Source organism: Thunnus maccoyii, chromosome 14 (assembly GCF_910596095.1).
Source record: "Thunnus maccoyii chromosome 14, fThuMac1.1, whole genome shotgun sequence".
In the NCBI taxonomy this organism is placed as follows: domain Eukaryota; kingdom Metazoa; phylum Chordata; class Actinopteri; order Scombriformes; family Scombridae; genus Thunnus; species Thunnus maccoyii.
Window position 1 is genome coordinate 18427319 of NC_056546.1, and position 14927 is coordinate 18442245.

General features: G+C 38.9%; 1 protein-coding gene across 7 annotated transcripts in view; it reads right to left on the reverse strand.

Annotated features, from left to right (window-relative positions):
* dst (dystonin) overlaps positions 1–14927 on the reverse strand; it is a 109127-nt gene that overhangs the window by 73198 nt on the left and 21002 nt on the right. For 4 of the 7 annotated variants that reach the window (XM_042433111.1, XM_042433107.1, XM_042433110.1 and 1 more), the window contains 4 exons: positions 12505–12566; positions 9526–9615; positions 5235–5312; positions 3849–3941 (listed from right to left, as the gene is read on the reverse strand). In XM_042433111.1, the coding sequence (XP_042289045.1) occupies positions 3849–3941; positions 5235–5312; positions 9526–9615; positions 12505–12566 (323 nt within the window). Of the gene's footprint in view, positions 1–3848; positions 3942–5234; positions 5313–7238; positions 7338–9525; positions 9616–12504; positions 12567–14927 lie in introns of all 7 variants that reach the window. The other 3 variants (XM_042433104.1, XM_042433106.1, XM_042433105.1) reach the window with 1 other exon arrangement.

A 14927-nucleotide genomic window follows, 5' to 3' on the forward strand; every position in this document is an offset into this window, starting at 1 on the left:
CCTCCAGAAGTTGAGTTAATGCAACGAAGCTTTGTATCTACAGCGGACCTGCTTCTATCACCATCTACCTGGTCTGTAGGAAACCTTCCGAACTTGCAAGCTAACTTCTTTCCAAGAGATTGATTAGAGGGATTTCTGGGAATAAAAACAGGCACTTCTCCAACATAGACACCTGTGCTGATGCTGCCTTGCCTGGATCGATGTTCCTCCACCTCCAAAGGTTTATCCAGCCCTGCATGGTTCTCTGTGTCCCCATCTGGGCTGTCCTGGAGCTCTGCATTACCACAGATTCCCCCACTTGCAATGACCTCACTTACAGGACTCCTGAGAGATCCAACAGGCTGAAATTCCTGTGATTTCCTCTTCTTTCTCTGAAAATAGCGACGACCTTTGAGCTCTTTGGATTCAGGGCTCAGTGGGGCTTTCTTGGGGTCAACATAATATTCCTCTTTTGGGCCCCGGACACAGCCACAGATGTTTCCCATGGCTTTCAGTTATACAGTATCCTCCCCATCGACAGTGTTGAGCTCCCAACAGTGAGCTGGTTTCAAGCAAAGTATCCAGTGAGCCACGCTTGATCTGAAGAGCCACTATCCCACCGACGGAAAGCCATTTTCACGCTGGGCAACTGGCAAACAATAAGCGGTGACAGACAACCTGGCAGCCTGACATAAATCTCGCTCCACTCTGAGCAGAGTTAACTTTTCCTTTCATTGACTCCCAGAGACTCATCTGAGAACTGGTCAGCCTCTCTCTCTCTCTCTCTCTGTCTCTCTCTCTCTCTCTCTCTCTCTCTCTCTCTCTCTCACTCTGCATGTCTCTCCTGCTCTCTTGCTCTCTCCTCTGACACTGGAATCCTTTCCGACCTTTGAAACATTTCTCTGGCTTTGCTAATCCAGTGCAAACGCCATAAATGCACACACAGACATGGCCCACGTGCTTGTAGCTCTCAGCTGAGCAAGAATGGAAAGAGACTTGTGCACAGACCTGTTTTGGGCTGGTTGGTCTACTTCGTCTGCACAGTAAACATATACACATCACAGCTGCCTCTTGGGTTTCCTAATATTTGTGTAACGAGGCCACATATAAGGGTGAAGGGTGGACAAGGTTTAAACTGCAAGAGGATGCCAGCTGATGGCCACCTATTATGTTGTGAGAAATTTTGGCTCAGCAAGTTTGTCTGCTCGGACAGGCAGCATGAGCCAGACAGAGTCCCAGCCGCTCAGAAAGGCTTTGAAAAACAGACCAGCGTAGGTCAACGAGAGCAGCAGAGGCAAATCCGAGCTGGACAACAAAGTGCTTTCACTTTGTCTATTAATCAAGCTACGTACAATGGCAGAGCCAGAGGTGGGGCTTCAGCCCAATGGTTTAAACAAACACTATTATCTGAACAGATCACCACCATGGCAGTTCACAAGGGGGCATATGCTCTGACTAGGACGTGATTCACTATATAAAACCATTGCAACAATTATAAGGTAATACTGGAATAAAAACTCACTGTGGAGGAATCTATTCATATGATTATTATGGAGCAAAAACAGAAATAAGAAGCATGTGAAAGAGTAAATATAATGCCACCACACAGCTTGACTAAAAATAACTCTGTGCCACTGTGTGCTTACAATATCTGAACGCCAGTGAAGTTTCCCTGAAGGTCAAAGTCACCTGACAGCCAACACAGTTCAGACTACAAAGTACTCATTTCTCCTGCTACTACTCATGGGCAGCTTAAGGTCAAACTATTACGCATGATTATGTGTATCATTTCATTAGCAAGTTATTTTTTAGTAAATTATTTTTTATGACATTAAATATACTTATAGGCTCAGTCGTTATTGTGTTGAATTTTTAAAGACAAAACAACAATGAAATATGAATCTTTGTTTGTGTTCCGTAACTCACAGACAGCATTTTGGACAACACACATACAGATAGTGAGAGTCAATCAGGGCAAAACAAACCAGCTAGCAACACCTGATAACAGTGAATACACAAACAAATATTACAGTCTAGGTTGGCCCAGGTCAAAATACAGTGTGGTCGCAATTGTGAAGAATACAATAGCGGCAGCCGTGTGTGATGAAATCAACTTCTTATCTGCACAAACTTGATTACACAATGGATAGTGTCTGGAATACCTTAACAAAACCTCAGTAGTGAAACAGTAAACCACCTATGAGCAGGAAAGTTGAGGTAAACCTAAGATGACACAAACTCTATCAATATTCACAGTTTATGCATGTTTGTAAAAAAAAATAGCCTACAGCAATAAGAAAAGCACGTACAGCATGTCCCCAAATCAACCTCTGTCCTTTAGACAGGAACTGATCCTGGATACTTAAGGCAAAAACAGTCATACAAAAGCATTTACTATAAAAACAAAGTCGGGTCCACACATGTCAGTCTGCTGTCAGCAATGCTTTTATAATAAAGTGTATACTTTGACTGAAGCTCTACATTTTCTCCTGAAGTGCCCTGCTATCCTTCTAAATCAAGAAGAAACAGGCCCATTGCTGCTGGATAGACTGCTCAAGGGCTTGCGTGAGACTGACAGCAGCAGGTGTTGGAATCATCACCGACGCTACCTGTCAGCATGTTTGAGTCCAGGCAAAATTATATTACCTAATTATTTCACTAATGGCATTAGTCAGACAGATGCATGCTTGTTCTAAAATCATATACTAACTTGCTTACATCTCAATTAAAGCTGTGTGTTTTGCTTTTACAATATTCCTGCCCCTAACCAACTGAATCCTGAGACATGTGCCAAAGATATTAATAATCCAACCCAAGACAGTCAGAGAGAAGGAGAGAGGGAGAGTTGGAAAGAGAGTGAGTGAGAAGTAGTCAAATTTTGAAGTTTCTGGATGCTATTGGATTTTGGACAGTTCTACTGGACATCTGGATTCCTGGCATGCACCCACAGACTAACTCATTTTGACATGATTTGTGTCACACCAGCAATAAAAATGATAAGTATTCCCCAAGAGAACATTTTTGAGAACATCAAGGGAGAAATATAAAATCAGCATAGAGTGCACAAGAAGCTTAAAAACTATCACAACTCTCCAAATTGGGAAGCTTTCTCTAAGTGTAACTGCACACTAATGCTTTGTGCACAGGCACAAATATTCACGAGGTAATGAACTGAAACAGATGTTTTGACCTGTGAAAAAACTAGACCAAGTATATTTGAGGACATAAGAAATTACACATCACACAATACTTTTCTTTTGTTGAAAATGTATGAGTTGCCAGTTTCTCTCTATTTAGACACAGATTTGAGATACTAGAAGCTACCTGAGGTTTACTTGTCAAGTTACAACTTGAGCTGAACTAAACATGACCTAAAGTAAACCACATGAATATGAGTTTCATCTATTACATTGTAATCTGCAATGAGTAAGATATTCAGCATGGTATGTGCTTCACAGCTTTGACACCTTGTGGTCAAAAGTAGAAACATCTATGTTGTGGGTGTGAACACATCTGAAAAGTATTAATCTGGAGGGCATTTGACAAGCTACTATATAACTCAATCCCAAAACAGGAAACATGCCAGTTTCCCTATTGCATTAATATATCTTTAAACTATATATAGATGAAAGAAACTCTGCTGAAAATACATTGCATTAAAAATGTCTTAAGTATACAACAGATCAAGAGCATGTAGATGTTATGGTTCATACAGGCTTAAAATTAACACTCATTATCGGTGTGAACTCCTCTGTTACATCTAACACAAGGAAGTCAAAGTACGTAATAATCAGTTATCACGGTAATAAATCTTAATTACTTGACTACTGAATATATGAATTAATAAACCATAAAATAATAAAACTGACCTGAAAGTGCAGTATTATGGTCCAGATCAATCCCAGGGTCAGTTTTGGGTTGCCATCTGTGATGTCGTCATTCCTGATATTTACAAGTTTGACCTGATGACAAGAAATATCTGATCAATATACAGTATTGCATATTTAAAATATCTCAATGTGTTCAAAAGCTGTTCTTGAGATTCTTAATGATGATATTTACTGTTAGATTTATGTGGTGTACTCATCAAATAAAAAATATGAGCCCATGGTGTCTCATTTCTCAGGTACCACAAGGTGGCACAATAGTCATTACATTGTGTGAAGAAACACTGTTAACGTAATCACAGTGTGGACTAAGGTGACAGAGAAAATAATTACATCCTGCTGGGACTGTTTTAACAACCATATATCGGAGTGAAAAAAAAAAAGAATGATTTCCTTGAAACATGAAGCAGAGAGCAGAGTCTAGACACAGTCTTGGTTTAATACAGCTGTAATCCAGAAGCATTTCTTCCTCCATTGCCCCCTTGATCATCTTTAATAATTGTGATCAATCAGCCACATGTGGAGATTTAAGGAAGTTTAAACTGTTCAAATCATTTTTAATAAATACAGAGGGACCATGGATGTGTGTAGCATGTAGATAAAACAATAGAACAGCTCATCTGTGAGCATCTATGAGTCCTTTGTCTCAAGTCTTACGTCACATCTGGCTTGAGCTCAGCCAGGCTGTGTTCTTCATCATATCCTGACTCTGGTGGGGGAAGGGAGGGCAATCACAGCTCTTTGAAACCCTGCTGATGGGATTTGTAGTCAAGCGCTCCTTTAAATGCTGCCATTACTGTTTGTGGCAACTGAATTGTAATTTTCATTCAGAAATATAGACAAAGCCACGAGTAGTTACCACTGAGAGTGGCCGTCCCACACAATGCACAACACTGTGTCTATATCAATATATATGTATGTGTAAGTTAATTCAATTAATTCAAATCCCACTACAATTATATGCCTTTGCTTGCATTTGTCTGGCTAAGTGGTAACGAATGAATAAATCTCTGCTAATGTAATGCAACTGCCAAGACAAAACGCAACTGCATACATGAACTGAAACATAAATATAACTCAACTGTAACTTTTTATATATTTTGCAGACCTTGTGCTTCAAAGTGTGCAGGTTCCTAAATATTTATGTGGGTTTTTAGCTAGTTACTGTAATGCTATGAATGCTATGAGAGTCTTTTTGTGTTTTTGCATCACTGCATGATGGATTTTGTCTCCAGGCTGATTTCCAGTAGCTTAATCCAGTAGTTTAAACTTGAAAAGGTTTATACGAGTGTGTCAGCTTTTTCCTGTACTGAATCAAAAGTGTGACATAACAAGAGTTTGAAAATTGTACCTGGATTGATTTCTTACCTGCCGCCTCTTTAAATAATCCAGTGCTATTTGTACATTCTGGAGTCTGTGGAAGCGCATCCTTCCTCTCTCCCGAGGCTGTGGACATAAAGAGGGAAGAGGAGTCTTGTATGGTAATCAGATTCTCCTCAATATCAGCGGGCAAACTAATGAAATGTTTAGTAGCATGTAGGACACAGGACATGCTTCCAGACTCTTACCCGCTGATGTGGTGAGGCAAAGGCATAAAATAACACACAAAAAACTACCCATGACAAGAGCAGCCATTTCAAGTCCACTCAAAATCTGTGCATACTATCCATATAGGCTACATATACAGAACATTTTCCATCATTTCCACCTCTAGGAATGTGCTCTTAACGTGAAATAAGTAACCATGTAATCCTGACAGTTAACCCACTCTTACAGCCAAAGGTGCACCTACATATATTCAGTTCGCTGTGGTGTCAACACTAAATGTAAATATTAGCAGAATGCAGTTTTTTGCAAGCAAGTATCCAATCCCTTGTGGCAAATGTGTGACATGGACATTCAGGGGCCACGGCATGAGGTAATGAAATGGAAAATGCGATGAAGCCAAGATGCAGCAATAGCATAAGACTTGTGCTGCATTCAGCCATCTTTCAGCTGACAATAGTGAGATCCTGCTTATCTCAGTGGCAAAGCAACATTTAATAAACCCATCTCCTACAGCTTTCATTTAGTGAATCTTATTCAGCAGTGAAAAATGTCCTGATCCTCACACAGGTTTGGAATGTTTTGATTGTAATGATGCGCAAAGCTAGTGAAATGGATATAAAGACCCAAGCTTTATGGCGATTTCCTTCATAATTTATTTCATCATTTTAATGTATTCGCAGGGTCAATGTGCCAAATGTTTTATTAGGTCCTTTCTCTTTGTCTTGCATATACTGTATGTCAGAGGTGGAAACTAAATAAGTACATTTACTCAAGTTCTGTACTTAAGCACAATTTTGAGGTACTTCTACTATTCCCATTTTTTGCTACTTTATAATTCCACTTCACTACATTTAAAAGGGAAATATTGTACTTTCTGCTGCACTACATTTATTTGACAGCTTTAGTAACTTTTCAGATGAAGATTTGACACAATGGATAAAATAACAAGCTTTCAAAATACAACACATTGTTAAAGATGAAACCAGTGGTTTCCAAACTTTTTGGCTTTTGATGTTTTACAAAAATCAGTGTGTAGTCGGGGTCACATTTCAAATGTCTATGAGTTGTTAACAGCTCCACTAAATAGTAATTTTTCTCTCTAAACTTCTATCATGGTTTATCATGGGGACCCTGGTCTGACCCCTAGGTTGGGAACCACTGGACTAAACTAGCTAACTGTATATAAAGTAGTTCAAACTAGCTCCACCTAAAGCAGCTTCAACAGTAACATGCTGCTCTAACACTGATGCTTCAGTATTAATAATCTAATGATGTCATACATAATAATATATCAGTCAGAGGGACCAAACCACTACTTTTACTGCAATACTTTAAGTACAGTTTGCTGCTAATACATATGTCATTTTACTTAAGTAGGATTTTTCATGCAGGACTTTTACTTGTAATGGAGTATCTTTACATTGTGATATTGGTACTTTTACTTAAGTAAAGGATCTGAATACTTTTTCCACCACTGCTGTATGTTGAAAAAGGAAAATCTGAGCATGAAGCTGGGTCTTTGGATCATGTGCACATTTCTCTACATCAGCAGTATGATTGGTTGAAAACAAAGATTCTGATTTCTGATCACAAAACTATTTAACTAGTGTTGCACAGAAATAATTAAGGTTGGGAAAGGGGAAAACAATACTCTATAAGCATGTAGAAAAACTACAATATCTGCTAACGCAATCATGTAAGACTACAATAAGACAAATCATACAGTGATTTTTTTTGTATGATTCCCACTGTATGCCTGTTAACTGGCCACAGCACGCTTTAAATTAGTTTGTTACAAGGGGGTGGGGCGCAATCCACACGTACCCCCTTATCATCATCCAACGTGTCTCCATGCTGCTCAACTGCACATGCTTCTGTCCCACTCACCAACCGCAATGTCTTCAGAAAATCACGTTCCCTTGGCTTATCACCGAAAAGGCAACACATGGGGAAGAAAGGAAGACATGGACACACACACACACACACATACAGCGGGCAAATCAAAGGAAGTAGGACAATGGACAGAAACCAATCAAAGAGTGGAGAACAGAGGAGGAGGAGGAAAGTAGAAGGGAAACACAATGTAAACAGAAAATAGATAGCCACTCAGAGGATGACAGCTAGTCACACTGGAGGGGGAGTAACTGCTGTGGGGCACCTTGCACAGGAATACATGCAGTTTAAATATACAGTGAGGCACATCACAGCATGATAACATTATGTAACTCAGGGCTGCACAAAGACTGTATCAATACACTTTGATATAAGATGAAAGAATGACAACACTGCTGACAACACTGACAGAAATGAAACACTGCTGTAAATAGTCTGCTTGCTTCAGTAGCCCTGCATTTAGGACAAAGTACTACATCTAAATACATTAGTCTTCAGCTACATTACACATTTTCTATATGTTTTATATGTAAGGTTTTACACATCCAGCATACTGAACTATAAAAAAAAGTAAGTAAGTAAGTCAAACTGGCCTTCTCATAATCAATTTGTATAAATATTATTATAGCAAAGCCACATACCAAAGACTGAAAAATCACCTATTTTTAGTTAAAATCACTTGTGATTTGGCTTAATAATAGTATAGTATAGTATAGTATAATATTCCTTTACACTTCATGTAAATGTAGCAGTGTTGTGTTGCAAACTATGTGGTCCCTCAGGAAGTTTCACAGGTTCCTGCTCCTTGCATTTGGTTTCATACATTTCTTTCTTTGTTTTCATAACATAATGCATTTAATTATTTTATGAAAATGGACCTTCAATTCTGTTTCACACTTACTCAAATGAAATTTGACATATACTGTATAGCATTGACCTAAGACATATAGCACAATTTCCACAATCCTTATTTTTTAGGATGTGAAAAATTACGTAAAGTTGTTGTGTTAAGGGATTAACACATTACAATTGATAACCATGACTGTAAACTCATTTTAATGCTATATGTCAAAGCTATTAGTTACTCAGAGTGTACAGAACTTGTCTGGGGCTGTAAAGAATCAACTTGTCTGTCATTTCCTGGTCCAGGATTTGTCTCACATTGGAAATCAATTACAAAACCTGTTACTGTGATCACTCCACTTAATCACCATAACAGCACAGGTTCCTGTACTCGAAAGAAACGCTGCTCGCTGATGACTGTAATATTACTCCATCACAATATGATTTTATAGAAACAAAGTTAACATTTTCATGCTGGCTGGGTTTCAAGTGCAGTGATGTTTATCCTCTGAGTCGGGTCAGGAGTTCAAAGAGGTCAGAGCAGTCTCATGACTAGCAGAGAAATCACGTGATCTTGGTGAACAGAAGTTTAAACAACTGCTCATATTATTGTAGTACTTGAATAAAGGGTCTGGGCAGGTCTGTAGACCAGCAATTGGATTATTATGTCTTGTACAAACTGATACATTGTTGCTGTTTTTACATACATATACCGCACTACTCAGTGAAATGTAATAACTTACTTAAAGGTATTGTAGCCTTTGGCAGTTAGTGAGTTAAAAAAGCTAGTTAGGAAGTTAAACTTTGTTAATTACTGGGCAAGAACTTGCTGCAAACTCCAAAGCTGGTTTTCCACTTGCTAGCTTTCCCCTGATGTGTTTAGGTTTTGCTATCTGAGAGGCCGCAAGTGATGACCACATCAATCAGTTTCTTATAGATATCCCAAAAGGGAAAAATAAAAAGAAACACCCTTGCGATATATTGGAAACTTGCATACAATTGACCAAAAATGCTATCAACAAAAAAACCTTAACTTTCTACTTCAAGAGCAGATTATTGTGGCTGCAGAATCAATGTAGATCTGATTACAGGAAATCAAATCCAAGAAGAAGGGGGAAGAGCAGGTGCATCAGTTATGCAGAGGCGTGACCGACTCCACAGGAACAAGAAATGTTCTCTCACTTTCCTTATTCATGTCTAATGACAATCTAAATGTTTTGTGATTTCTTGAAATTCCTCTGAGAACTCAATAGGATTATGAAACTTGCCCAGTTCCACATGTACCAAAAAAAACATCAGTATTTCGTAACTATGCATGTATTATCTCTTTAAGAAACATCATTAATATTAAAACAACAGAAAAATGTTAACTCACCAGTGTGTCTCCAGACAAGACCTCCAGCAGCGAGATCAGGTTATGTCCATCTCGCAAGTCTTCATACAGGTCATTTATATGTTTCCGTACCTGTGGACACAGAGGCAAGCAAATTGTGAGCAAACTACTAATATCATGTTGTTATAACACACCTGTTCAGTGATGGTTATAACACAACTACTGTAAATGAAATCAAAAATGGCTTCTGACCATTATTGAACCATCATAACCTCAATTTCCAAAGAACAGATCTTCCTCTTTGAGGATTATACCAGAGAGGCACAACATTCCCCCACATTATCACACTTGGTATAACTATCATTAAACCTTGATGTTTCTTCCGAATGCCATTCAATCAACTTGGTGTTCAGTTTCAGCAAAAGCAAAACCTCTTTTGTTCATATTTTACAACAAACTTGTTTTTGTTTCTTGCATTTCTCACTAAACTGGAATAATTGTAGCATAAAACATTGAATAATAGCATCATCAGCACAATGTATCATTGTGACACCTTATCAACAGTCCACTAAGCACTTGAGCCAGGCACTTAACAACTACAGTCCGAGGCCTTCTCCTTCCAGCAGGCCCATCTCTCCTTCCTGTCCTAAATACCGCGCCTCTGAAATCACCCTCCTGCCCGTTGACCTGCTTTGACACGGGGCTTTCAGCACTGTAATCCCAGATAGCTGCCACAGCTGTGAAGCCAAAATAGACCTGCACACTTATGTTATTGGGTCAGCCAAGCAGATTCCCAACTATTACTCAGCACCTCTGATTTCTAATGGACCATGTGTAATGCCAGCTGTAAAAGAAATGACAATTTGCTAAAAGGGGCGACTGACTCTTCTGTGATCAATTCAAATATCTAAAATATGAAATCAAATAAAATGCAATGGTTCCAATTAAATCATTACCACAAGTTTAGCTGGTTCAAAAAAAGAAAGTACACAGTCTTAATATACCTTACATGTTGCTGTTTGTCTCTGAAGCTTCACTGCATGTGCCATGTCTTATTTCAGTAAAGTAGATAAAATATTATTTCTTTCCTTCATCTGCCAAGATTGTAACAGAGTTTTCATAATGTTTCTCTCACGAGACAGAGTAAGCAAGAGCTGGCGTTTCCTCAGGGCAAAACTGGAAGTAGAAGCTCCTTAGGGCCTCGTTCTTCCCTCAAATGATTTTCCAACTGAAAACAATAACTATATTTTATGTTTGAAAACATCACATGCAAGTGAACATAAAACCAGTCTTCAGCACTGATCCACGAGCAGCCCATACCCCATCAAGTAAGGACTGATCTTATTGGCAGAGACCCTTGAATTGACCCTCCAGGGCAGGTTTTTGTCACACACAACATTTAGAAGATGACGATCACAGAAAACACTCCCTCGATAAATACAACATGGTAGCAGAAGAGTGGGAGTGGGAGTGTGGACCACCAATCATGTAATGATAAACAATATGTTAAAGGGGTGGGTATGCTTCAAACAAAGTGCTTATTGGATCAACAAACAGCATCTTACATTGTCTCACCCCACACCTTTCTGACGTCAGAATTTGGATTGCTGCAATTTTTGTAGCTAAAACAGGAAACCTGGCAAGCTTGCTGACTTCACACTGCGATTGCCAGCCAGATGTGTGGTGGTGAGGCAGGGTTTGTACTTCTCTCTCAAGCTCTATTTTCGCACTCTTCAAACAACTATTTCCGTCACTTTACAGTATGTGTGCGTGACCGAGCAATAGTATGAATGCATGCAGGAAAGATTGTCCTCAAGTGTGCGCAGTTAGATTTACTGAAACAAACAATTACCATATCTCAGCCTCAATGCTTTTCAACTCACTTGTGTGTGTGGTTGTTCAGTGCAGCTATAAACACTTATGTCAAACACCGTGGCCTTTCCTTCATGTTGAGGAAGCAAAATAAGGGGGTAGCTACTATACAATTATGTTACCGGTTACGTTACTAGTTGCAGTTTTGCACATTCACATTACCGCAGGCATACCATTACCTTTAGACTGATTTCCTCCCTTACATTCACGTCAATATGGTATGAAAATCTACTTGCACATACAAGTCTGGCTTGAGATACGAAATTTAATGTCAGTGTTTTCAGCAGCATTACTGTCACAGTTTCTGAGAATTCCTTGTTGGTACATTAAGGAACTTTACTTTGATTTGTGGGACTTGTGCAAAAACATCCAAACTTATGTTATTGCTTTTGTTGCTCATTGCTCGTCACTATTAGCTTGGCCCCATTTGCTGCTGTTCATATTTATATGGCAAACCACTGACTCCCTACAAGGTCTCCGTTTCACAGGACTACAAGCATCAACTTATGCATCTATATCAGTACCAGTTAGTTGCTCATACCATCTCATGTCAGAAAATGTTGTTTTTCTTTTTATGCACTTAATAATATTGAAGTAAATGAATTATTTTTCCCTTAATTTCCATATCAGAGGACAGAGAAATTAGTGTAACTTTTAGTGATGGTCGTTATTAGCGTAGCACTGCTCTATGAATCCTATAAAATATAATATTCCATATGATTCGTAGGTAGTGATTCATTTTAACAAAGGCACATTAGATGAGACATGCCAGCGCTTGTCTGTCTGCTAAAGTGTTTCATTAAATTCCACAGACAGATGAAATGCCACAGTAGGCGACTCACATTCCTGAGTCCACAAAAGACAGCCTGTTACAACAGCAGTGCAACAGGGCATGTCATGCTAAATGACTTTTAACAAGTGTTAATAATATCAGGGGAGGAATCTATGCATGTTAGGACCCAACATGGAGAGTGCTGATTGATATTATTGCTAATATCTCTGTAACAGAATGTCTATGTTAGAGGAAAATTGTTGGCTGGCCACTGTGGGAAAAAACTGTCAGAATTCAAACTATTATTCAGGTTTCATACCTGCATGAAAACAGAAAGAGCAAACACTGGCGAACAAATGTCACAGATTAGTTCTTACCTTCAGCAGATGCTGATTTATCCATTTTGTAAACGTCTTCTTCTGCACTCTGTCTCTTTCATCTGAAGAAGAGAAAAAAAAAACACATCAGTGATTTTTTTTTTTTCACATTACAAAGCAATCGCCACAGAGATGTTCAGGCAACACAGATGTCTTTTGAAGACAGCTGTCATTAGACCAGCCTAAATCTGCTTTGTATGAGCCTGTTTCGTTGCCTATTAGGTTGCATTAATGGTAACTGAGAACAGAAACGAATGCTGGGCAAATTACACTGTGCCTGGGCTCAAATAAAAAGTCTTGAAAGACATGTAGAGAGACAGGAAACCGCAGTGTTCTTTTCTGAATTTTTAAGCATTTAGCAATTCATTTTTGTAGCTTAATATTCTGCTTCCTGATGCACACAGTCAATTTGTAAGGATATTTTTGGATTTACAGTTTCAGTGAAAGTGATGCAGAAAAGAAAGAACATATGAAGACCAAAAGTTCCAGTGGCTGAAAAGAAGGATGTCATTTTCCCAGAGACTGAAACTGCATCACTCTCTACCGCTGACCACATGTTTTTTTGTTTCCCATCTCCATAGCAACTAGACTTCCAGCAGCCGGTGAGATATGTGAGACCGGGACACAACCGGATGCAAATAAAAAGGGAAAGGAAACAGATTTTTTGTTTTTTTCCACTGCTTGTAGTATTACAAGGAAAAAGAAAATCAACTCTCGCCTTATTATGTTTTTGCAAAATGAACACCTTGTATTTTTTCATTGCTGTGTTTTTCCTATCCTGTGTCAGAGCCAGTCACCACAGCTGGAACTCATTTCACTGCTTCCAGTTTGCCAGTCACAACCGCACTAGCCTACATTTTCCTCACAAAAAAAGCTCACATGCACTGATGATAACACGTGAAACAAGTACAATCAATGACTTAAAAACAGCGTCTTCCCGACAGCTCACATTCAGTCCTCCGCTAACAACAACACTGCAGATGATAATCAGCATTTTCCTGAACATTGACCACAGGACTGACAACACAGATAACCTCCTCCCTTTGATAATCGTTAGTGTGGATTACAAAATACGTTTTCGCTCGAGGACATCCTACCTACGATTAGTCAGGAGCAAGCACAGACATGACTAAACGTGGAAGGAAATAACAAGTAGCATTAAGAGAAATACTGACCCATGCAGCACATTAGAGCTATCAGGTGAGCTGAATGCTCCCTCTCGGTCTTAAGCGGGTACTTCATCCTGTTTATGAGCTCCTGAGGACCGTCAAGAAGATCGTGGTCAGGTAGATGAATGCCATGTGAATGAGAATCTGTAGAAGCAGTACAGTCTCCTTCTTCTTGCCTTGCCTGCCTACCAGCCTCTAGGGCAGCCGTGACTCCCTTTCTAACGAGTCCTGTCAGGTTTTCCATGGCTACTCGCTATATTTTGAGTTCTGTTCAGTGTTTATCTAGCGGCAGCACTCAACCACAGAAGAAATTAGACCTTCTTATAAAAAGAGAGAGAAAAAAAAAGAAGAGAAGTTCCTTGTTAACATGCTCCGGGATGGTTACAGTGGCAGGATAAAGCCAGTTTATTTTTTAGTGCAGTAATTTAAGAGCAATGTACCATCATTTTCTGCTGACTGCATGCGTCACTTGATTATTGCACATATCTTATCAAATATACCTTGACCATAAATGTGTTCAGGTAATCAATCATCTTTCTAGTGTGCAGCTGCCTCGACTCACCACAGAAACAAATGAGAACACATTCAAGCAAATGACAATCAACACCTTTCATGATGCAGTCTTTCCATGAAAGATGTTCAGTTCAGAGCTTTTAGTGGAATTTCACGTGTTTTCTGATTGTATTGAGCATAGCAGTTACATAAGATAGTTACATAATGTAGTAACAAAAAGAAAATAAAGGACAAACTACACTCAGATAACATTAGTTCCACTTTCAGTTTAACTACATTATTTTCATTTGAAGGTAGTAGCATAAAAAAGCTGATGGTTGTCATTCTTACATACTATAGGCTTTTTTTTAAAAGCCTGAAACACAAATTTCCAAGATATTGGAGGTACCTTAAGAGCCCTATGACTGTACTCTGCAGATTCTTACATTTAGTTCATCTAAAAATAGTGCACATGTAAAAGCTTCCGAGAATTAGAAACTGGGTTAATGTGGTAATTATTTTGTATGATGGTCTACATACATCCAGATCAAGGCATCAAATACAGGAAGGAACACATCAGTCCATCACATCAGTTTTAGACTAAAATGAGCCAATAAATCAATGAAATAATCCTAAGAAATAAGAAAAATAGTGTGTTAATATAGGTAATACAGGAAGTGTGATGCAGTGGGAGACTTTTGCCGACAAAGCTGCTGTGTCATTGATGATGTATTTGTCCTTGTGACTCCACAGCTGAATCAC